Source organism: Pteropus vampyrus, unplaced genomic scaffold, assembly GCF_000151845.1.
Source record: "Pteropus vampyrus isolate Shadow unplaced genomic scaffold, Pvam_2.0 Scaffold471, whole genome shotgun sequence".
NCBI lineage: Eukaryota > Metazoa > Chordata > Mammalia > Chiroptera > Pteropodidae > Pteropus > Pteropus vampyrus.
Window position 1 is genome coordinate 343,335 of NW_011889252.1, and position 24,853 is coordinate 368,187.

The window sequence follows — 24,853 nt, forward strand, 5'->3', positions numbered from 1 at the left end:
CTCTGTCCTACTATGGAGCGGAGCCCTATTTTATTTGACTTCTAATAGGGGCTTCCCTCATCCAGCCAGGGGCTCAGGGGAGGTGGAGACTCCTAGGCCAAGGGTTGTAAGGAAGTGGCGTGAGGGGTACTGCCTTCGGCATCCTTGAGAAGGAAACCATGAGGCTAGGTGGGCACTGAGTTCAGTGAAGGGGTCGGACGCTCCATAGTAGCCAGCTACATTGGGCCTCAGATTGGAATTGATCTAGGTTCATGTTTCTCCAAAGAGTAGCCCCAGACCACCTGTATCACAAGCACCTGGGCACTTGGTAAAGGCATAGATTCATGGGCTCCACCCCTCACTAAACCCAAATCTTTGAGGTCGTCTAGCAATTTGCATTTTAAGTCAGCTGACTAAGCAACTGATGAGCTTACCAGTTGGAAAACCTACATGAGGGTGTTTGGGCATAGGTAGGGACCTCGGCAATCTTCTTGCCAAGAGATCAAGGCCTGCCAGCAACCCGAACCCTGTTGCTGGGGTGCTAGGCATGTGGGGAGGAATGCTGAAGATGGAGATTGAAAAAAACTTACACCGAGTAACAGCTGCTACCACCATTCTGGGCTGTCCTGTACCCAGCCCCATGCTAAGCACCATACCCACACTCCTGTAATCCCAGCAGCAACATGAGGCGAGCTATGGCCCTCTCTGCTTTACCAATGTAGAAGCCACATCAGAGACCATCACCCCGGTTAGGACTGTAACAACAAGAGCAATGCTCTTATCCCTCAGCCAGTCAGCCTCCACTGCAGACCCTATCCATGAAACATTAATTTATTGGAGGCTTTCTAGTGCCAGAATCCAGTCTGAAAGCTTTTGTGTAACAGCCGCATGAAGCAGGTTAGTTATCCACCTTTTACAAAAGCATAAACTGAGGTCTATTAGCTCAGGTTGGTAACATCCAAGATTTATCCAGTCACCTGTGTCCCCTATGTAATTATGGAGGTGGGGGCAAGAGATGTCGAAGATAGATAGGATTCCAGTTTCAGCTACATGTCTATTTTTTATTCAATATATTAAATATATTAATCAGAAAAGTCACATACTATAAATCCAGGAAAATACACAAATATAAATGTCAGAATCTGTCATTTGCCTTCCTCTTAGAGTGAGTTTATGTACATGTGGAAGGAGGTGGGAAGAGAGAGCCAGTAGGAGGCTGGGAAAGGTTTGCCCGGGCTGGTGGGGCCTACCCCTCCTTCCCAACACCACCCCCACCTCAACCTCTTCCTTCCTGTATTTACAGCAGAATTTGGCTTATTTACAGCACGGCAGTGTATGTTAAAAACAGTTTATCTTACAAAAACATGAAGGCCAGGGCCAGGATGGGGGGTAAGACAAAGAGTGGGAGTCCTCTCCATAAATGCATCCCTCTCCCTCAGGGCATGACCTCCGAAAGCAAACAGGGAGGCTGCCCAGCCTGTAGCTCCAGCCCAGGTGTGGGGGGCTGCTCCAGGGGTCTGAGGACCATGGGATCAAGGCACGTGGGGTGGCATAGGAACGTGCACACACAGTGCACAGGTGTTCCCAGGCTGGGGTCAGAAGGGCAGCGTCTCCATAAAGATCTTGTCGACGATGGGCGGAGGGGGCACCAAGTCCTCCAGCTTGAGGTAGAAGATGCGCTGCAGGCCCTGGGTGCACAGGGTTCGCAGCTCAGGCAGCTTGCCTAGCAGGCGTGACAGGCAGCTGGCTGGCTGGGGCTCGCCCGCCAGGGCCGAGACGTGATCCTTCAGGCAGCTGGCAATGCGGTTCTGCAGCTCTTCCACCCGCTGTGGTTCCTGCAGCCCGTGGCGGTCTGTGAGGAAGGAACAGGATTAGCCACCCATCTGAGGACTGGACCCCTTGAAGACCCAGCCTGCCCCAGGCCTGCAAAACTGCTGCCACTGGCCGACCTTCACACTCTGCTGGCACTTTGCAAAAGCATGTTCACACATATGAGCCCATTTTTAAGGCCCCACAAAGGTCTAGGAAGGCAGTAATGCTCATTATCCTCATGTTCCCAGTGAGAAACTGAGGCCCAGAGAAGTTAAATGACTTGCCCAAGGTCACAAAAAGGAAAACCCAAGCCAGGTTTTCTGACTAGTGTTTTGTTTCTAGACTGTTCTGAGAAGCCCTGGAGTTGAGCAGCAAGCAGAACCCTAGAAGCCACCTCCAGAGAAAGCTGGTTCCAAAACCCACAACTCCTTCTTTAACCCAGAGAGCCCTAGATTCTGTCCTATATAGCTGGGTCCCTATGAAGTTTAAGTAAAAATAGGATGAGGGCAGACTCTCGTGCTTTAAGAAGTAAAATTGAGAGAATCTCCACATTCAGTACCTAAAACCCATCCTGCATGATTATATTTACATAGAGCACAGAGCAGGAACGGGTAACCTGTGCTGTCAGAAGTCAGGGTGGCAGTTACCTTTAGGGGAGCCAATGACTAGAAGGGGCACAAGGAGGGCTCCTGGGGGACTGGTCATATCTGTATCTCGATTTAGGTGCTGGTTACGTGAGTGTGCTTAGTTTGTGAAAATTTACTATTTATGCACTTTGCTGTATGCAACATAATTCAGTAAGACTTTTAAAAAAAAACTACAATCCTATGCCATACAACATCTACACAGGCTGGACCTTGGGTCATCTGGGATCATTCACAGATTGGCTTACACTCTGCAATCAGATGCAGGTGGACCCAAACCCCAGCTCTGCCACCTACCAACTGTGTTACTCTGAGCAAATGCTTGCCTCTCCCTGCATCTAGTCACCCTCATTTCACAATATGGGGGCCCAGGAAGTGTCAGATGCCAGTCCACCCAGGGCCCTCAAACCCTCCTCAATGCCCTAGGACTGGCCACTCACCTGTGATGAGGACAAGTGCTGAGAGGCAGGCGAAGGCAGGGACATCAACCACCAAGCTATGCAGGGACCGCGAGAAGGCCAGAATACTGTCGATCCAGTCGCCAAAGCCTCGGGCGCACTGCAGCCGGTGCAGCACTAGGCCGGAGCAAAAGATGAGCTTCCCCTCAGCTGGCTTGGACCTGGCGGGCAAGGATACAGAAGACAGTCAGAGAGACTGGAGTGCAGGGCAGCAGGGGAGGGGCCAGCAGACAGCAGGCAGCTCACCGGTAGGCCAGGCGGAGAATGAAGAGCTCTAGGAAGGCCGACTCCAGCAGCAGGTCCTGGTCACCTGGGGACAGCTCGGCGAAGCCAGGGATCTTCTCGGCCCACTTGCGGATAACCTCCAGGGACCCCGAGAGCAGGTCATAGAACTGCTGCACATCCCCAGCATCCTCCTTCCCGAAGTGGGGCAGCACCAGCTCCTGGAACTAGAAGGGCAGTCTGGTGGGGTCAGTACCCGAACAAGGCCACAATCTATGGCCATGTCATGTATCAGATGCCAGATCCCAGAGGTGAGAAAGGAACTGAGATTCTGCCCACCTCATGTCTGCCGATTCTCAAATATTCACCCAGGGCAGAGGCTGCTGGAAGTAGCACATTTTTCTAATTGGCCACCCACCCAAGGGGGTACATTTTTCCATGTGGTCAGCCCACGAGGGGCTCCTCTTTTTTTCAATTTGTCCAATTGGGGAAGGGACTTTTCCAATGCGCAAAGGCACTGGATGTGGGGTAGGCCGAGCTCACCTTGGAGTAGTCCAGTTTGGCTGTGCTGGGCCCTGAGTCCAGGTGCGCCCGGACCAGGGAGGTGAGGAGATTGGCAGGGGAGGCATCTGGGGGCTGCTTGGGCTTTGAAGGGAGCCGCCCCCGCCGCCCCTTCAGGCTGTCTGTTCGGACAACTGCAGAGAAAAAGGCAGGGATGAGGAAGGGAGGAAGGGAACCAGGGCACCCTACGGGGACCCTACCCCACCCCCCATAAGTAAGGAAAGTGAACTAGAGGTGGGATAGAAATAAAGTCCAGGCATGCCCTCCCCTGAGGCCCACCAAGGCAGCTGTCTGGGGGACGCTACAGGCCCTACCCTGTCAGGCCTGCCTCTGTTCCACCTGCCCCGTCCCAACCACCCACCTTCTTTCACCATGCCCACGGCCAGGCACTTCTGGAAGCGGCAGAACTGGCAGCGGTTTCGCCGCCTCTTGTCCACAGGGCAGTCCTTGTTAGCCAGGCAGATGTACTTGGCGTTTTTCTGCACTGTGCGCTGGAGCGGGGGACAACACGGAACAGGCTGTCAGAGTATGGGGAGCGGGGAGCCCAGGGGTGGGGACCGTCCAGATCCTGCTGCCATCACAGACAAAAGCACTCTCTGTTCACAGCTATTTTTCTAACATTTGGGTGGCAGGGGAGGGTGAGATGGAGAGGTGGGGGAAGGAAGGAAAAGTCTTGGAGACATTGAGGGAGCTTTCTGCCTCAGGAGCAAGACCTCCAGCACACCAGATTAGGGCTAAGGGCTTCCTGGCAGCCCAAACACCTTTACTTCTTAATGCGCCTGCAACCACCAGCCCCCCTTCCTTGGGGCATATAATAGAGGGCCACAGGGGTGGGGGGGAGCAGTGGGGACAGCAAGCTAAGCAGGCACCCGGAGCTGGGACAAACAGACAGCCTGTTCCCTAGTCCACCTCCAGCCCTTAAGCACCAAGCCCTCTTCCCAGAGCCTTTCATCTCATGCCAAGAACATGAACGCTTGGGGCCCCTCTTCTCACCAGGACCTGGAGTGGGGAGAGGACTGGCAGAGGAACACCACAGGCTGGCCATGAGAACCTCCCCTCCTGGGTACCCCTGCAGCCTGCACTCTCTGCCCATACCCCACCCCTTTCTCCAACTCACTGCCGTCCCACTGGCTCTCTATGCCCCAGTACATGAAAGATCCCAGCCACCTGCCATGTCCTGGGGACCCCTCTGGCAGGGCTGTAACCTCCTGGAGGTTAGGACTAGTTGAAAGAACTCGAGGTAGGCTACCACAGATCCCACTGGGGGGAGAGACCAGCCTGTCTCCACTTCTCATGAAAAGCCACACCTCGCAGCCCAGTACCTTGAAGAAGCCCTTGCAGCCCTCGCAGGTGCGGACTCCGTAATGCTGGCATGAAGCGTTGTCTCCACACACAGCGCAGCGGCCCTCACTTCCACCTGGAGCCCCACTCTGAGACTTGGCTGAGGTCACGGGCACATCCAGCATCCCCGGGCCATCAAGGTGTGGAGAAGTGGGCAACAGACCTGGGAAAGCTGTTGGCATGGCATAGCTCTCCCCGTCCCCCAACTGGTGGGTGGCTTGAGAGGGAAACAGCTTTAGGGGACTCTGGGCCAGGCTGGGGCTGGGGCCGGTGGGAGGGCTGAAGGAAAAGAAGGCTGGCGGCTGGGGATGCCCAGGAGCCTTGGGAATCTGTTCCGTCCATGCCCGCAGGCCTTCATAAGTCTGGTTAGGTGAGAAGGGACTGAAGGAGCCATCCCAAGGGGAGAGCTGGGGCGGCTGGAGGCCAGGCGTGGGTGGTGACGGGGCTGAGCAGGGACTGCCATAGTAGTCAGAACCACTGGAGGACAGGGTCTCATCTAGTGGGCCACTCAGGGTGCCAGGGTAGCAGCCGTACACCTGGAAGTCCTCAAACTTGAAGGAAGCAGAGGCAGGAGAGGTGGCTGAGGATGATGATGTGGAGGAAGCCGAGGAGGAGGTCGAGGAGCAGGGCTGGGCTGTCCCGGGCAGCTGGTAAAGAAAGGTGTCAAACTCCCCCGTGTAGCCATCCATGAAGGTGCTGAAGCTGGGCAGGGCAGTGGGGGCCGTAGGAGCCGCCTCAGAGCTGGCCAGGTCCATGATGGGCTTGCTGAGCTCAGAGGTCAGGGGGTCATTTGCCAGGTGGTCACGGGGTCCTGGGCTCGGTGCTGGTGTCCCATATTGGGCTTGGATACAGGGCATCTCTGGAGAAGGAGACCAAGCAGGAGGCAGGGGGAGTCAGAGAAGTCTGAAGCCTGACCTCTAAGTATAGGCCCCCAAGCAGCCAGGTGGCAGGAATCATAGCCAGACATGGGATCCTGAGGCATTAGGGCCACAGCCCACCAGAGAACCCAGGAATCCTGGTCCCTAGCCAGAACACCATCTCAACCTCCTTGTCACAAAAACCCTGGGCAATGGCCCAGCAAGAGTGGGCTCAGTCAGAAGGCCAGCCACACCCAGTCAGCCTGGGAACCCTAGGGAAGGCATCCAGCCAGCATTTCTCTGCTGGAACAGGAGGAAGCTGTGTTCTTCCAGCCCCCTGCCCTCCCTCACCGGGTAAGGCGTGGGTGGGGGCTGGTTGGGAGAGACAGCAGGCTCGATCTTAGCCTAGTCCCCAGGAGCAGATATGTTGTGTCTCCAACCTGGCACTTCTGGGAATATTCCCAGGCACAGCCTAGGCTCGGCAAAGCCCCCTCCTCCCTCTACAATGCCTGGGAAGAAGGACATCTCCCATATGGAAAAGGAGCTGAGAGTGAAGGCTTGCTGCCTAAGAAAGCAGCCTAAGTAGCAATGAGCCCATTCCCCAACCCCGCCCCTGAACAAAGGCTGCAGATCCCACCTAAGCCTTAGTCCTGCCATCTGGGGATGGGTACCCAACCTGCACTGTCTGGATTGCTCCCAGAGGGAGGGAGGAAGGGACCCCGGGTCTCCTCGCCCTACCCCAGCTCCCCAGGGAATGGGGTAACCGGGCTCCAAACCTTTAAAGGCCATATGCTAGAGAGGGGCAGAGGGGAGGCAGGACGGAGGAGAGAACAGCCCCTGGGACCATCCAGAAGAATGGATAGTACCTAAGAGGAATTGCTCCACTACCCATAAAGCATTTTTCCCTGTTGTTTTTATAAGAGAATTCTTGGGGTCCAACAGGAGACTTAAGGTGGCTATGCAGGGAGAAGGAGCCTGAGGGTAGAAGACATCCTGCCCCTGCCTGGATCCCTTTACTAAAGAGAGTCTGTGCCTTCAAAATTCCAGAAGCTAAGGCAAAGGGGGTTATATCCCCCTAATCTTGAGGAGCCTGAAGGAGCCTGAAGGGATAATTACACCGTTCAGGGGAGGACCCTTAAGTTTCCAGATTGGTTATAAACTCATAGGACAGTTTCCCATCCCACCTCCATGCCTGGGGTCTGCATGGCTCTGGCCTCACCAGTCAGGAAGAAAAATTGGGTAAGAAAGCACGCTGGGACAGAGTGCCATAATCAAGGGGGATGCAGGAGGGGGCAAAGGCAGGGACCACCTCCTGGCCAAGTGCTGGGGAGTTCTCTGGTTCTAGCTTTTTTTCTCACCTCCATGGGCCCCAGACAGGGTAGTGCCACCCCTTGCCTGACACTCCCACGACCAACCCAGACAACAGAGTCCCTCCAAGCTCTGGCCCCACCCACCCAGTGGCGTCTGTCCACAGGCGCACAGCACCTGTGCGAGATAAGGGTGGCCACGTCTGCCTACACTAGGAAAGCCTGGGCAGGGATGGGTTTGGGGTGGAGAGGCAGCGGCCGTGGAGGGCTGGGCGTTCCAGCCTTACTCAAATCCTGTTTCTCCACTTGGACGTCCCACATCCGGATCAACCCGCACCAACTTATCCCCCCACCCCCATGCAGGTACTTAATGACCCAAGATATATGGACCCACATGGGGGTGGGGGCAGCAGAGTAGTTGCACGGGGAGGAGGAAGAGGCGGGGTTGAAGAAGGGAGGGGGAGAATCCGGCTTCAGGCAGGTCCTGGCAACAATGTGGTTTGCACCTGTTATGCTGAACTCGCCTCAGGCTGCACACTACCTGTATGATCCAACGGGACTATAGGGGTAGGGAGGTGGGTATTCTCCAGGTAGTACCACACCAGAGACTACATTAGCAACTGCCAGGATCCCTAAGGACCAAAATTTCCATCTCTCTCCCCTCTCCTTTGTCTCTGTCTTTCTCTGTCTCTCTCAGACCAGCGGCGCATGATCCGAGCTACAGCTAAAATAATCTTCCCTGTGCTTCCAGAGACCCTGCCCCTGCCTCAAGAAGGCTCTTTTATTCCAACATGCAGCAGCACCCCCTGCACAGTTTAGCCACCGGTGCTGGCCATATCCTTGGGCAACCCAGACGTCTCCTGAGATACTTCAGACAGAAACTTCAGGCTGGGGATCCCGGCAAACTAAGCCACAGCCTCTGAAGTGTTAAAAAAAACAACCAGGGGCACGGAAGGGGGTTGACAAGCTGGGAGGAAGTAGATCCTTTTGGAACTCCAATCCTGATAGAAGCCTCATGGATCCAAGCAACCGAAGCTCAGTATACCTTTCCCCCACTGTCCTGAAAACCTCTATCATCACTTCAGTCCAGGGCGCGGTGTACCCAGTTGGGCACCCTGGAAGACAGAACTACAGCTAGCCTGACTCCAGGCGCCAACCCTAACTCCCTACGGCTTCCACCTTGCACAGACACTCCCCCCATCCCGCGCCAAGTAGACTCCAGTCAGATCTAGGTCCTCATCCAGTTCTAACTGCTCCCCCCGACCAACGCCAGAGCTGCACCCTACACCCGTCTTCCTGCATGCTGAACCTACAACATCCTTTCTACCCGCGCGTACACACATCTCATTCATGCAACATCCCCTATAAACCAAAACAGAGAGCTCAGCTGAGCTGCACACTCCTCGTGGGGGTACCTACCCGGCCGGCTCCTGCTCCCCCTGCCGGGACCAGCTCCCTCTACCCGGGACCAGCGTCCCGAGTCGCAGCTTGATCCGAGTGCTCTCCCGCCGTCCTGCACACTACCTTGATTTTCGCAGCCTGAGCCACTGGGGCTCCCCGGCGGAGCCGACCCTCCTCTTAAGCTCTCCGTGACGCACAGGGAGGGGCGGGGGCGCCTCTGACGCACGGCCGGCAAGCCCTGGCCATACAAGGGCGCGGGGGGCGGTGCGGTTCCGGCGGGAGGCGGTGCGCGCTGGGGAGCCCGAGGGGGCGGAGCGAGAGGGGGGGCCTGGAATGTCTGTGCGTGTGACGCACGCGGGGTTCCATTGACGCAGGGAGAGCGGACTGTTTGATCTATAAATAGTCCCCTCGCGCTCGCCGCGCTGGCTAAAAATAGTTCTTGGACTCCCGATCTACCCCCACGCGCCGGACCCAGGACCCAGTCCGGGGCCCCCAGGTCCGAAATAACCGGCCCGGAGGGCCAGAGCCCGAGGAGAGGGCGTTCTAGAGTCGTGGCCGCAGGGCTTCCCCGACGAGGATCTCCTAACCCTCCAGCTGCTCTGGGAGCCACAACCGCGCCCGTTCCCTTGGCCCGCTCCGCCTTTGCACCCTCCTGAGCCCTTCCTGGAGGCCTGGGCGGGGCAGGCAACTCAGGGACACACCTGAGAACCTGAGCCCCTACCTCAGCCCGAAGCGCAACCTGTGGACTTAACCAGTTTTCCCCAGCAGTCTCCCCAGCAGGGTCTCTCCAGCAGGGATGTCGGGGCTGAGGGGTTGCCCGAGGGCTGTCAGTCAGAGCCTTATTCCCTCCCCACAATTTCCCATGCAAAGTACCTTCCGGAGGGCAGGGATTTGCCATGCCCAAGATGGGCCAATGGGCTCTACTCTACTCGCTGAACTTCATTTCTGACCAGTCCCCTCCTCAGTCCCTTACAGGTTGAGTGAACTCTAGTGGGAAATTACCGAATTTCAGAACCGGGTGGAGCCTGAGAAATCTTTCTGAATTTGTGCAGACTCTTCCCCATTTTATAAATAAACAGGCTCAGAGAAATAATGGCACTTATTCAAGGTCACACAGGGAGGCGGTGGCCCTCTGGGGTGGAACCCCTGGGGCCACTAACTGCATCTCTAGGGTACCTTTTCTTGCCCTCCCCTGTCCCTGATCAGGGAGTACCACTCCCACCTCACCTCCAACACCTGTGGAAAGAGTGGCTTTGACCTGCCCTATGAAGCAAGAGCCTGCCAGGGATGTATCAGGGCACACACAGACCAGGCTGCAGCCATCTGGGGGCCTTCCCTAGTCTGGCAATCACCCCTTCCCCGCATTCTGCCCCTAGCGTGGAGAGCCCTCATCTGCTACATGAGAGAAGAAGCATGGCTAATATTTACAAGGAGAAGAGACCAGCCCCCTACACACACACACACACACACACACACACACACACACACACACACACACAGCCCCACCCAGCTCCCTTATCCCCTGCAAGTCAATGTGAAGTTCCTGCTTCCACTGAGCCTGCGCCCATGGATTCCACTCTTGCCTCATCTGATCACCCTTCAGCACTTTCCTCTACCCCTCTACCTTAACAGCACATCCTGCTCCTCACTTCCATCCTCACCTCCCACTTCAGGTTCCCCACACCCTCGTCTCCAAACCCTACTTCTGCCTACTCAGAGGTCCCGCCAGCACCTCGAACTTTATCCATTCCAGGTAGTGCTTGTCATCTCTGCACCCCCTGTCTGTTATCTCTGCTCCTGATACTCCACATACAATTTTTCATTTTTTCATGAAATTCTATTTTGGAACATCTCTGGATCCCCTGTTCCTACTGCCAGCCACAGGCCATGCCTCACTAGTGCCTGAAGGCAGACCAGCTGAGTAAAGCTAGTGACCTCCCCTTTTCCTTGCCCACTACCCATTAAGAAAAGTGCTCCTTAACCAGTTTGTCTCCACTGTCCAAACCCCACTGTCCACCCTAGATGGAGCAGTCTTCAGATAACCCAATCTCACTCAGTGATCTGATGAAGACCTGCCAGAGCTCCCCCATTATACCATACAATCCCAACATGAACCAATCTTCAGAGAGCTCTGGCTTTTCCCAAACCGTCTTCCAAGGATCCTTCAAGGCCACCTGGGTAAAAGTGAAGCATGGGCAGGATGATGTGTATGGGACCCATCCAGGATCCCCATCCACTTCAGCCAAAGTTTTGTTTTTCTTTGTCTTGGGCTTTTGCATAAGATTTTGCTTGGGAAAGAAGGATCCCACACTAATAATTCATGTCCTCCCATGTTGCAGATTAGGACTCAAAGACTCCCAGAGGAGATGCACTCTGCTCAGGCACACATAGCAAGTCTGAGCTGGTGAAACTAGGCTTCCCACCCAGCCCCCCACCCTACCCTGGGATTTCTCCCTCCACTCAACAGGGCCTTCCTCAAAATGAATGAATGAATGAATGAATTTAATATGCCAGCAAAAGATTTGCCAGGTCACCGTTCTTCCCTCCATCCCTTACCAGCCAAACAGGTGTATTACCTGTGGCTTGACCAGTGTGTACTCAAGCCCAGACGTAACAATTCTTTGAGAGCTGGGCCAGCCTTGTAGCACTCACCTTTCCTCCCCACCACTTCCCATTTCTAAAAAGCAGTACAGACCATCCCTACCCTCCCATGGGGTGGCCCACCCAGGAGATCCAGGGAACTCAAGCGTGGGAGAAGCTGTCCATGGCCCTGGCCTAAATTTCTGCATCCCAGCATTGGCCTCCAGATCTGTACCTGCAGCTCAGCCCGACCCACTGTGGTTGCAGATTTGGAGGCTGTGGTCTTGCTGCCCCAAAGGTGGAGTGGGGGAGGGTAAGGCAACTGCAGTTGCCATTTGGTCTTGGTTGTTGAGGTAGAGGATGCTGGGAAATCTGAACATGTATGCTCTGAAAATGAAAAGGCAGAGTCGCTCTGTGGGAGCACAGTCAGGGCCACCAATTCGGGCACCCATGTGAAGCACCTAACCTAAGACGGAGGGGAGAGGGGCAAGAAGGGTTTGGGGTCCCTAGGTCTCATCCTTGCTAGCCAGATACCCTCTAGGGAGGATGGGCTGGGGTTCTGAAAGGAGTGGCATCCGGCTAAGGTAGAACTGTGGGGAAAGGCACACTTGATGCAGGCTTTGAGAAGCCTGGAACATAAGCTGGTACCAGGCTGTATAGAGACTCCTAAGGGACCCCGCTCCCCAAGCCCAGCATTCAGGAGCAAAACAATTTGAGGAGAACACAGGTAATGATGAAGCAGATAACTGTGGGAAAAGAGAGGTATCCAAAACTAAAGATGAAGACCAGAAGGTGAGGTAGGGCCATTATAACACAGAAAGGGTGGGGATGGAAGATGTCACGTTGGAGACGAGACAGCGCCCACATCAGGCTCCCACAGCACGCCTGGCCCACCATTCTGCCCACCATCACCCCCCTGCCTACCCCTGCTCCCCACTGTCCCCATATGAGGACCTTGGGCTAAACCTTCCTAATACCCACTGCTCTTCTTTCTACTCTAACTCCACTGATGCTTCAAGACCTCAGCTCATGTGCCACCCTTCTGGACCAGCCTAACTTAATAATAAGCACCTCCTCACCGGGAGTTGAGGGCGTGGGGAATACCAATCAAGGATCAGCCCTCAGCCCAGGACATTTCACATGAATTCTTTACTTGACCCTCTCCCCAGCCTTCCAGGTTTGGAATTCTGACGCACATTTTATAAATGAAGAGATGGAGGCCAGGGAGCAGGACTCAAATTCAAGTCTCCTAACTCTCAGTTTTGTTCTGGACCCACTACCTTTGACTCTTAACTCCAGAGGCTGTGGCTTCTAGCCCTGTGGGCCTAGATGCGTATAAGGGCACTACAGAATCAGGTACACACACACGCGCAGCCTATAAATTGAAAACAGTTGTGCCCACGGGCAAGTCTGGACAGACTGGAAGCGTTCCAGTTCCTAATTGGGACGATGGCCATTTGGATGTGTTCACTCTGGAAAAGTCATCAAACTATACTCTTAAGATATGACACCTAAATACAAAAGAAGAAAGTAAGAGAAAAACAAAACAAAACAAAAAGATACCACACCTGTCTTTTGAACACTTTTTGGTATATATGTTATACTTTCACAAATAAAAAGTATATATGTTATACTTTCGAAAATAAAAGTTTATTTTAAAACAACCATACCTAAATAGAAGAGATATATTTATGCACATGGATGCAGATGCTGCTGGAATTTACTGAGTACAAGTTCATTCAAGTTATTCCCCAACTCACAGAAACAGTGGTCGCTTCTCATTTAGTATTTGTTCTATGGATGTATACTGAGCACAACTACAGTCAGAAGAGGCTGTAATATCTGACTTAGGAAGGGGTCCTCATACACAGTATGTTTTCTGTCAATACACTATGTTTTCTGAACCACTCACTAGACCCTTGCCCCTCCTAGTCACATCTTATGGGGACTTATCATGTGTTTAGCCTCATCTCTTCCCCACAAATGTGTGAAGATGAGGGCAAGGCCCTGTCTTCCCCACCTTGGCAAGGGGACTCTGCATGCATCCTCATCAGTAAGCAACCCGGGGCTGCCCCAAGTGAGCAGCCAATGTCCACTATCGTCCCCCAGCCAAGATGGGGGGGGGGAGGAATTGGGTAAATACGGGATGGAGGAAGTGGAACTGCACGGCCTCTTTCCCACGCTGTCCCCTAACTGTGGACTGGCCCCTTCCACTGCTAAGCAGAGGGCAGGAGGGCCCTACTTTCACTGAGACCATCCCCACCCACATGCCTCCACACCCTTCCCTTGGGGTGGGCAGAGGGAATGAGCGCAGTCTCCTCTGAGAAGTGGCCCCAGGAGCTTCCCCTCCTCAGCCCCAGGACTCAACACCAGCCCTGAACAAGCCACTTCCTCTTTCTGCCCTGGCAGTGGGCAGGGGGATTTGTGCTGGGGGCAGGGACACACTGCCTACTACCCCAAGGGGCTTCCCGTGGACAGCTCTGGGGACTGGGGTTGTGAGGTTCAGGCCACCAGATCTGATCTCCTGGCCCTGGCCCAGGCCCTACCATGACCACATGTGTTGTTATCTCCCCTAAAACAGGCTTCCAAGCACAGGGGCAGGTCAGCCACTATCCCCAACCTCCCACCCCAGCCCCTGGCAGGGGCAAAAGACAGAGGAGCTCTCAGAGGCATTCGTGACCAGCAAGCCTGGCGTGCAGCCCGGGGCCAGTCCCTTGCCCTCTCCGAAACTGTGTCCCCACCTGTCCACTGAAGACAGCATCGCAAGTCCCAGTGTTGTGAGAATTTAATCGTTAACAAAAGGGGGAGGCTCAACAGTGAAATGGAGCACTCTCTGGTGGCCCTGGCCCTAGGGACCTGCAGCAGGATCCTGGTACAGGCCGGGAAAGGAGATGCCAGGGTCCTCAGCCTAACTAGGGAGCCAGCACCCCCCTTCTTCAAAAACCAGAGAAAAACAGTAACTCTATCCCTTCCATTCCCCTTCCAGGGCTGAGTGAAAGGACACGAGAGTGTGTCCAGATGTGGTTCCAACCAGAAGCAGAAAATTCCAGACTCTGTATGCAGCAAGTACTCAATTAGCACTCTGAAAAAAGCTGGTTAATTAAGGAGGTCAGGCCTCTCTCCACAGAGGTCATCTTCAGTCCAGTGATTTCTCCAGCCCCATTCCCCTCTCCAGCCAGAAAGAATTAACATACGGCATAAAGGAATAAGATCAGACTTTGGGAAGAATAGCCAGAGCTGAAAAATGCAGACAAGATCATGGAGTTCCTTTGGGAAAGGTCAGCCCACACCTCGTTTGCACTCCCCTCAAATCTCCTTCCATGCGCCTGCATCTGCTCAGCTCCTGGCCAGCTCCTCTCTCCTCCGCCCATGGAGGGTCTCCCACCACCTTGCAGAACATCAACACCCACCAAATTTTCCTGCCCCTGCCCAGGGTCTCCACCCAGGTTCCTTGGGCAAAATTTCAAATTCCAAAATAAAAACCCTCTGATAACGAGCCCCAGCCGGAAAGACTGAGGCATTTTCCTATTGTTAAAGTATTTTTAGTCACAGCCTCTGGATTCGTTTAGAGACTCACGTTCAGAAAGGGAAAAAATTTTTTTCGAGAACTGAGGAGAGCACAACAGTCTCCCACGTAAGGAGCTACCACTTATTCCACGCTGGGCCGAAGCCCCTGGCCTGACGCCCAGCATGTTTGTGGCAAGCTGGTTGGCGGACTTGCCAGACCTCAGCCCAGCTCTGCTTCTCAGACACCAAAACCAGCTGGGAAGCCGGAAAAGGAGATCATGGCAGGGGCTGAGGGCTCAGGGAAGCCAAGCCCAGGGGTCTGCCTCCTAGTCTCAATCAGCTGGGGGGCCCAGGGAACCTGCTCAGGGACCTGAGGTACCATGATGAGTACCCAGCTCTCTCCAGTGTCCCTCCTGGCCTGAGCAGACCAGTACCTCATCTAGGCCGGGTCAACAGAAGAGGAGGCTCAAGACCCTGTTGGAAATCTCCAAGGAAGGAGAGATGGCATCACATCCCCTGGTTCGTAATCACAAAGTATTCCCAAGTCCAACTCCCATTATCCAACTACAATAAAGCCTTTACTCTCATTCCTCAGGAGGGTCAGCCACCCTTACTTCCTCCTCCTCCCAGGCTCCTCTCAAGACCAAAGAAACCACAACATGGACAGTCACAATGGAAAAAGATCCACATAGCGCAGCTCTCATGCCTCAGTTTCCCCATTCCTGAGACTTACCAGCTTTCTCCTCGATGATCTGCTTTGACTCAGAGATCCTGGACAGCAGCACTGAGAAAGGATCCTGGGACTGGTTGGGGGCTCTTCCCAGTGGCCTCAGGGAGCCCTGAGGCAAGAGACGTGACTATCCAGTCAGCCCTTCCTGCCCGGCCAAGGCTGTGCACCAGCTGAGCAAGCTCAGGACATGGAGCCGTCTCCACGCCAGCGTGTCCTCCTCTGTTTATATAGCAGAAACAAGGGCCAGCCTCTGGGGACATGGATAGCTGCCTCAGGGCCCTCTTGGCTGAGGCCTGACTTTGGCCCAGGTCAGCAAGAGCCCAAAATAGTCAACTGACGGGAGCCCCGGTGTGAGCGTGACCCTGGGTCCATGCCCAGGCCTGGCAGACAGGTGTCCACGTCACAAGACCAGCAGCTCTAACACTCATGGGGCCCCAGCTGGCAGCCCCTCAGGGTGGCCTTGGCAGTATGTCTGACATGAGAGTTCCATCCATCACCAAGACAACGGGATGAATACAAGGAATTCTCTCCCAGGGGCTGCTATGTGCCCAGAGGGAAGGCTGGGTGCTCAGGAGGCTGAGTCTGAGCTGAGGGTAGAAATGGGGACTGAGTGAAGGGAAAGACACCTGGCCCACTGCTGTCATTTTCACTCACGTGCTTCCCAAGTCATGATCTCCAGCTGACCAGGGACACCTGCCTTTCCCATGTACAGTAATTCCTGTCACTGTCCCCAGCCCAAGATGGGTGGCACACCCAGCCCAGCCCCCAGAACAGGAGGCCCTGCTTCCCAGGGCTTCCCTCCTTCCATCTAGGCTCAAACTGGACCATCTGTCCTCCCCATCCCAGCCACCTCTCTGGGACCCTGAACACAAACTCCCCAGGAGGTAACAGTGTTTGGAGGGCTGGGAGAGATACTGAGCCAGCCCCTCCTGCTTCATCCGGGATATCACAAGGCCTGAGGGAGGTTGTTGCTCAAAGATGGCCCTCTGTTCTGGGGAGAGAAGGGAAACATAGGATCTCTGTCCAGGATGCCAATGAACTTTAGCTCCCTCAAGTAAACATGGTAACCAGGACTATGGTGCCCTTGGCCCCGTCCCAGTATCTAAGGTCCCCAGGGAAAGGCCTGGTGAAAATGTCATTCTCCTACCCCACCACTCACCCGTAGATCAGTTTGTGCCTTCTCTAGAAGCATGCTCAGACAAGAAGGTGTGTCCTCCATCAGCAGACCAGGCCTCTGGGTTTGCCCGGAATCCAGGAGACCTGGATTCTAAACTTGGCTCTACATGTCTTCACTGTAGGACCTTGAAAAGTCACTTCTCTCCTCTGTAACAGTTTCTTCATCTGTAAGAGGAGGAGGTGAACTAGATGGCCAAGGATCCCTCTGGCCATGTCAAATCTGAGACTCTCCTTCTCAGGGATGCTGGATGAATAGTGGAGGATCTGTCCCTGCCTTTGGTCAGCAAGATCCTCCCCGTTCATAGAGGCACCTCTCCATATCAGACCCCATAGGACCTTCAGGCCTGCCATAGTGGGAAGGGGGTGATCGATACCCTTTCAGGGAGTGATGGAGTAGTCCCAGCCTTCCCTTCATGGACTCCCCTATTACAGTGTCTATATCCTAGAAATAAGCCAGCTTCCCATCCCCTATGTCTGTCCTGTTGTACTCTCAGGCTGGCCTTGAGCTACCCAACTCCATCCCATCAACTTCCTAGAACTAAGCACATGCTGCCTTCGGAACAGCTATCATTCCCTATTCCCCAACCTCACCCCCCACCACCAACCCACGTCACCTGGGCCTAGAGCACCCCCTCCAACTACCATGCTAAGAAAATGAGGCTTCCCCCTTCCCCACCCCCGCATTACTCCCACCACTGAGAAAACAGATCTCCCCATTCTGAGTAGCACACTGCCTGCCACCTCTGCAGGGCTTCCCCCTTCATCCCCCAAACCACATCCGCTTTAGGCAGGTCCACACCCACCTCTGCCCCCTAACCCCACCTGCTTGGGGGGCCCCAGGGGTGTACAAAGGACAACAGCAGAGCACTTACCACTCTGGATGGGTGGACAAACCTTGGATAACACTCAAACCATCCTCTGGGCTTTCGGGGCCTGACAGAAGCTGGGACACCAGGGAGGGGCCGGGGCTGGTCTCTGTCCATGGTGGAGGTCTAAGAGGGGGAGTCAGTGTGAATGAAGAGAAGCCAATCAGCAGAGACATTCCCTAGAGACAGTACAGCCAGTAAACACAGCTGTAGGAACAGGGGCAGGACCCAGGCCATGAGGGAGGACAAGCCAACCCTAGAACTTCCCTGGGCTGGGTGTCAGAGCCTGGGAGCCCACTCCCAGGCAAACAGCTTTCCAGGATGTGGAGTGAGGCTGGGAGCTGCGGACAGCATCGGGGGTATCTCAGGGCCATGGAGACACAATGCCAGCACCCAGCCCCTCAGCCTTACATCCCACTCTGGGGTGTAATCCAGCTCTCAGTCCCCTGATGTGCACAAAAGGGCATTTTGTAAGCAGAGAAAAGGGAGCTATTGTGAGGACAGAGCAGAATACCACTTTCTCCTCAGGGGGTTCCATGTCCCTGTCTCTACTCAGCCTAGCCTTCTAACCAGAGTGATAGAGACTTTCAGGAATCTTCTGTGAAGCGACTCCAGATCCCAAATGGGAAGGCCCAGCTTAGAGGAGTTAAAAGCAGGACGCTAGATCCCAGATTGCCTGGGTTCAAATCTTGGCTCCATCATGTGTAACCTTGGATGAGTTACATAATCTCTCTGTGCCTCATTTCATTTACATTTCATATGTAAAAATGACAATCTGTAATTGACATCTCTAAAATTAACAACAATAGAGTTATCATCAGCTTAAAATGAGTTAATATATGTAAAGGACTTAGAGCACTGCTAGATACACATATGTGAAAAAATTAAATGCAAACATAAAAGCTACCCCTAGACCATGGTTCCTGTTCCAAGCCACCTATAGGCACCTGGCCTCTCCTTCTAGAGTCAACTGTGTGCACCAGCCCTCCGGCCTCTTCAGTCTCTACCCACTGACCCCACTGGTGCCAAAGCCCCCTTCAGCCAGGGCCTCCCAGACCCTATATCTCTCCTTCCCTTTTTCCACCCTTATTCAGCTCTGTCCTCCCTTGACTGGGCCCCATAGTGGGGGCAGGACCAGCCAAGGCTTGGCTTTATGTGGTTATCAGGCTGCCCTTCAGGCGATGATGAGGTCTGGGAAAAGAGAAGTAGATGTTTCCATGATGAGAGGCAGAGGGAATAAGAAGGAAGAGGGCCCCCAAGGGTGGCTGATGGGATTCCTCACCCTCCTGACCTCTGCCCCAGGGTCCACAGGTAAGGGAAGCTCCTCTGGTCCATGGTACACAGACTATCCTCTTACAGAGCTACCAGCACCCCCTGTTCCTGTGGATGTAATGGGAGCAGGGAGTGAAGGCTACAGGAGAGAAGGAGTGGAGGGCAGTCTGGAACACCTGGAGGACTTCCAATCCCAATCAGAAGGCAAAATCAGGCTTCAAACCTGCCCAGCCCACAGGCTATACCTGCTTCCCAGAATGACACCATCATCTTCCCATACCCCAGAAACTGGTGTGCAGTCAGGCCCTGGGGCCTCCACTTCCCTTTTCTCCCTACCAGCCCACAGCTGGGGAGGGAGGGTAGGAAGGGACAACATCTCCTACCAGTCAGGCCTAAGCTGAGTGCCCAGGTTGCCCCCACCTGTGTTGAGAATAGGGGTCAGAATCAGGGACCCACTGGTGCCCAGAAAGTGATTTCTAACATCTTAGAACAGGTTTCTGATCCTATTTCCTGTCCCAGATCAAAATCCCCTCTTCTATGGTCATTCCACAAACATTTACTGAGGGCCTACTGTGAGACCGGCAGTGAGCCATGAATGGTGGGAGACCCAAGAAGGAGCAAACAAAGATCCCTGGGCCTCAGGAAATTACAATGGGGAGTGAATCGAGGTCAATTACAATCAGCACTGTACAGAGGGCAAACCAAGGGCTGAGTGGGCTTGGAAGAGGAGAAAGTGATGCCCTCCAAATAGAGTGGGAACATCAGGCCAGACATCAGTACCCAGATCCCGTTCTCCTTCCTTACTGTGCTCCAATCACATGGACTTTCGTTCCCCACTCAGGGCCTTTGCACTGGCTGTTCCTTCTGCCTGAATGTCTGTATAGCTATCTCCTCCTCATCAATCGGGTTTCCATTCCCATTTCCTTGGAGAGCCTCCACTCCACCCCACTACATTAACCTTTTATTATTGCCATGGGACTACTGCTATTCATCTGTTCACTTGTTTCTCTCAATCACTGCAGTCTTCAGTCTCTAAAACAGAGCTCAGCACTAGTAGATGCTTAATAAGTATTTGTGGACTGGGGGAGAGGAGGACTTACACATGCCTGCATCGGAACTGGTAAGGGGGGAGGGTCATCTAGTCGCTTGGAAGGATATTGAAATGAAGGAGCTGTCCCTTACATTTTAGAACAGATTAAAAGACTGAGGATTCTTCCCTTTGCTGAGTCACAACCCTGAATCCAAGAGCCCCCAGCCCTGGGTCCCAGCTTGGCATGGGCCCACCTGAAATCTTCCCCTTCCTAAAGTATTTGGGTCTCTTTCCTTTTCTTTTCTTTGCTTCCTTCCTTCCTTCCAATTAGCATTGACATTCAATATCATTTTATATTAGTTTCAGGTGTACAGCATAGTGGTTAGTCATTTATACAATTTATGAACCGATCTCCCGCTTAGTTAATAATCACCTGACACTATACAGTTATTATAATATTACTGACTATATTCCCTATGCTGTACTTCACATCCCCATGACTATTTTGTACCTACCAGTCTGTATTTCCTAATTCCTTCACCTTTTCACCCAGCCCCCAATCCCCACCTGGGTCTTTTCTTAACTAAACTCCCCCTTGAAACAGGACATGACTGACAGAAACCTCTGCAGCCCTGGTGGTCTTCTAGGCATAAGCTCTGCATTGGCCAATGTCCCAACCAGAAATGGCATAATACTATAACGAACAATAACAATAGCAGGTAGTATATGTTGAATATCATGTGCTAGATACACTACTAAGTACTTTACAGTATTTTCTCATTTCAGCCTCACAACGTTATGAAGAAATGATTATTATTATGAACATTTTACCAATGAGGAAACTAAGGCACAGAAATGTTAAGCACCTTGCCCAAGGTCACAGAGCTAGTAAGTGGCAAAGGTGGGATTAGAATCCAGGGAGCCCAACCAGAGAGCCCAAGGCCAGGCATTCCACCTCTCCCTGCCTCTGATCTGTTTAGTGGGTAGAGGTCTCAGATTGCACAGAGCAGGCTGACAACCAACATCAGAGAACAAATGGAAAGCTCTGAGGCCTGTGTTGCTGGGCCTCTAAATCTGGCTCTAGGCCTGAACTTCTGACCTAATTTTTCTTAACTGCAGCACAGGCCTCGACATTTATAATCAGTCACATTCATCTTGTTAGTCTTGGTCCATCCTTCTGCCCCATTGCCATCGTTTGGAATCTTGATTTTTATCATACTGTACACTTGTCATTCCTCTCAGCTTTAGATCACTACAAAGAATCAGCTGGCTTCCCTTGTAAGTCTTCCTGCAAGTCACTGATCTTGACTTGGAGTGGGTCTATGACCAAGCCTTTTGGCTACCACTGGAGCTCCTGTCCAGTCTGCTGTCAGCCCCCTAATCCATGAGCACCTTTAGGGCAGAACCGTTGTGAATCGACCTACCTCTGTCCAGCCTTCGTTTTCCTAGCATGGCCCTAATACTAGCTCCAAGCCCAAATTAATACTTCTCTGAAAAGCACTGTAAATGTCACTTCTGCAGCATTTCTGATCCCAGGTCAGCTTCTGACTCCATGAGACCCTCTCCAGCCTGGGTTTCTCGACTCAGTCCCACGAAGGAGTTGCACCGGGCAATCCTGATCCCTCCCGGCTTAGCGTCCTGGCAGCCAAGCTCCCGAGCTCCTGGAACCCGTTCCCCGCAGCCGGCAGGGAAATGGAAGGAATTTCTACTGCCTGGCCACCTCCAGCACCCCTCGCGGGCCAAACCCCACCCTTGGCGGGCTGGGGAGAGAAAGCGTTGGCCGCCGCACTTGGGGGTGACTCGAAGCTAGCAAGTTCCGCTGGGAATCCAGTTCCTCTCCCAACGCTGCCGGGCTTCCAAGCAGGACACCCGGCGTGGCCCCAGCCCACCCCAGTGCATCTGCAAGATCTCCTTCTTCCCGGGCCTCTCCGGGACCACCTCTCCCCCTCCCCACCCAGGCCCTCACCTGGCCCGGCAAGCTTGGCTCGCCTCTCTACCCACGCCTTCCGGGTTCGTGCACCAGCAGGCGAGAGGCAGCCCCACACCGCAGGGGCGCCCATGCCTGGAGGCTGGGGGTCGCAGGTGCCGTGCCGGACCCCCACCAGTTCCGCCGCCGCAGCCTCGCGCTCCTGTCGCCGTGCCGCCGCGCCCCTCGCCCTCGGGAAGCCCCCCACCCGGCAGTTCCGGCCGCGGCCGCGCCCCCCGCCCCCGCGGCCCACGGCCGCCCGCGCCACCGTCCCAGCCCCGAGCGCACCTCCCCCGGCCGGCGGGCGGGCAGAGACCGTGACGCGCGCCCATTGACGTCTCCGGAATCCCGGCGGCGGCGGCGGACGCAGCCTCATCAATGGGGCTAAAAATAGCGGCGCCCTGAATAGCGGTGAGCGCCCCGCCCCCTCCCCCCCAACATGCGCGCAGAGCACCGGGTTACATAATCCACCCCACTGCGGCTGGCTTGGGGGTGCTGTTTTTCAGGTGAGGGTTATGTGGCCTTGCTAACACCTTCCGAGGCAACAAACCTGAAGCTGGGTTATAAATTTACCAGGGGCTTCCCCTGAGGAAGAAGTGGAAAAAGTGAGGCCCAGAGAGGCTCAGCGGCAGCTCAAAATCACACAGCAATTAGGCTGGCTTGAAAGGACAGAGAACTAGGTCTCTGAGCCCCTGGGCACCTCCACCAGCATCGCTTCGCCTGCATGCCACCCCAAGGGCAAGAAACCCAGCTAGCAGGGCGCCCAGGGGTGGTTAAGCCCCAAGACCTAGGACGATAGGCCAGAAGGCGGCTTCTTGAGAAGGTGAAATTTCTTCTGCATAGAAGCATTTCCAGAGGCCAGAGTGCAGACAGAGGCAAGGCCCAGATATTGGATTCACCAATCTGGCTGTTCCCATACTACTGTATGATTTAGGGCAAGTCACTTCACCAGTCTGAGCCTCAGTTTCCATACCTATAAAATGGGGATGATAATATTACCCACCTTTTCTGGTTTGGGGGAGAACTGAACAGCTGTGGAGGTGCCCTGGACACAGTAGGCACTCATATTTTCTCCTTCTTGCTCTCCTTTTGGAGTCTGATTTCCCCAATCCATAGGATAAATACGAAGGAGAAATACCCGGAGGCTCACCCCAGTGGCCAGCAAGGTCTGAGTGGCCTACCCTCTTCTGACCATAGTCTGCAAGCGCAAGCCTCCCCAGAAAGAACCTTCTGGGGATGCGAATGGTTGGAAGATTTCTCTCTGACACCTGACTGGAACACTCTTTCGAAAAGGGAGAACCATCTTGTTCTGAAGAAATCCTTCTCCCCCAGCAACTGCTCACTTAGCAGTGGCTGTTTCAGGGAGGCCAGGCCAAGGCTGGAGCAGTAGGGTCTGGGTCTCAGTCTGGGTGGGGTTAGGGTTACCATGTCCTGTACTGCCAGGCGGGCAGGGCCAGTGGGGAACACTCATTTAGCAAGACTGTGCTCTGTGCTCTGCTACACCAGCCACCAGCGCTTGCTCATTTTAAGGAACCACCTTAAATTATGAGCATGCTATCCAATCTCCAGCACCCAGCAGGCCCCACGCAGCAAAGAATCTCTTCTGCATTCAAAACTCTCCAAAAAAGGCCCCATACCCCCCACTCAGCCCTCATTCCAGGGGTCACATTCCTCTCCACGCCCCCTACCCACCCTCAGAAATTCGTTTTTTCTTTTTTGGACCTGTCCTAAACTCCTGCTGTAACTCAGAAGCTCCTTTTTCTTGTTCTTCGGAATGATTCTAAGAATCTCTGGTTTGTCTCAAAATCACCTCTCAGGACCTTTATATTTATTTCTCTTCCAGATTCAAATATTAGGCCTAAATAGAGATAAAGAAACTGAGGCTTCAGAAATGGCAAGGGATGGGAAGCCATGGGACTGGCTTTTTCCTCCCCTGCTACCCTCTTCTCCTTCCTACCCCAAGGGTTCCTTCCAAATGGGCTTTTTAAAGAAGCCACTACCCCCACCTCCTGTTTTTCTTTTTCCAGAAATCTAACTTTTGAAATACATTTTAAAAATATTTGCCTGTGTAGGAGAAATACATTTATTTAGACAGGAAGGATTTTTTTTAAAGGCTCAGTTACCAGTTTTTCCATGAAGGTTTCCAGCCCACAGAGGTCTCGTCCTTCTATAAATACTTTAGCACAATTTGGCTTTATTATATACTCTCCTGTTTTATAATAAAATAAAGTAAAATAAAATATATCTTAAAATATGTAATGCTAAAATACACCTGTGTGACTCATTATGGCAGTGTGAGGTGGTAGAAGGTAGAGGGATCATAGGCTCAAGAGGCCTGGGATTGACACTGGTTCTACTATTACCATTTTTGCCCTCCCCTCCCTTTTTTTTTTTTTTTCCATTTAATTACTCTTAAACCTAGGGAGGGGTGGAGGGACTCCAGCCAGGTATTTCTCAATCCTCAAGATGAGGCAAGGAAACTTGAAGGGAATCCTGTGTGACTTAGGGAAGTCACTCACCTTTTCTGGGCTTCTGTTTCTTCATTTGAAACATAAAGATAACATACTTATCTCACAGGGTTGTCATGAAGAGTGCATCTTTAAAGCAGAGATCAAGAGTGCAGCAAGGAGTCTGGCACATAGTAGCAGACCTGACATTAGCAGACCATACAAGAGGACTTGGGAAAAGGCTGGGCTAGGGAACTTGTCTGGAAGCTGAACATGCAAAGCACTCACCTGGCTTTGCCCAGCTTGTACGTTTATTTGGAAGCTTGAGGAGCTACACAGATGATGGGGGCAATGTCACCTTTTAGTGTCATTACAGATGTCCAGTAAATTTCAGCCCTCTTGTTGTCTCCTTGACCCAGGTCCCTCAGCTAGTCAGTGGCCAAGCCAGAACCACAGCCAGGACTTCTGACTCCCAGACTAGTGCTCTGATTTCTACCCATGATCTTGTTCTTTCATCCCTTAGCTCCTCCTCTTTCTATACAAATTCCAGGAACTACCATACAGCCCCTATTGCAGATGGGAACAATGAGGAGAGAAAAGGTCAACTACTTGCATGGCTCAGGAGCTAGGACTAGAGGGGAAAACAGACACCCTGGCCAGTGCTGTCCCACATTCTGGAAAATTCCTAAGGGGGAAG

General features: G+C 53.5%; 1 protein-coding gene and 1 long non-coding RNA gene across 2 annotated transcripts; both read right to left on the bottom strand.

Annotated features, from left to right (window-relative positions):
• Positions 1 to 1,016: 1,016 nt before the first annotated feature.
• On the bottom strand, positions 1,017 to 8,762 carry NR4A1 (nuclear receptor subfamily 4 group A member 1). Its single transcript, XM_011382347.2, has 7 exons — positions 8,601 to 8,762; positions 4,999 to 5,876; positions 4,038 to 4,167; positions 3,659 to 3,810; positions 3,140 to 3,342; positions 2,876 to 3,054; positions 1,017 to 1,831 (listed from the first exon to the last, which is right to left on the bottom strand). The coding sequence occupies exons 2-7, from the start codon at positions 5,872 to 5,874 to the stop codon at positions 1,575 to 1,577; spliced, it is 1,797 nt and encodes a 598-aa protein (XP_011380649.1). The 5' UTR covers positions 5,875 to 5,876; positions 8,601 to 8,762; the 3' UTR covers positions 1,017 to 1,574.
• Positions 8,763 to 14,996: 6,234 nt separating this feature from the next.
• LOC111732585 lies at positions 14,997 to 17,563 on the bottom strand. The gene is made up of 3 exons (XR_002777619.1): positions 17,448 to 17,563; positions 16,559 to 16,740; positions 14,997 to 16,390 (listed from the first exon to the last, which is right to left on the bottom strand). It is a non-coding gene; the product is annotated as an uncharacterized LOC111732585 (long non-coding RNA).
• Between the last annotated feature and the right edge of the window lie 7,290 nt (positions 17,564 to 24,853).

Bases quoted from the DNA above. Each gene is read 5' to 3' on its own strand.
- NR4A1 (XM_011382347.2), bottom strand. From the start codon at position 5,874: ATGCCCTGTATCCAAGCCCAATATGGGACACCAGCACCGAGCCCAGGA. The intron at 3,811-4,037 runs GTGGGTGGTTGG...TTTTCTCTGCAG, and splicing joins CGTGGGCATGGTGAAAGAAG to TTGTCCGAACAGACAGCCTG. The intron at 3,055-3,139 runs GTGAGCTGCCTG...CTTGCCCGCCAG, and splicing joins ATTCTCCGCCTGGCCTACCG to GTCCAAGCCAGCTGAGGGGA.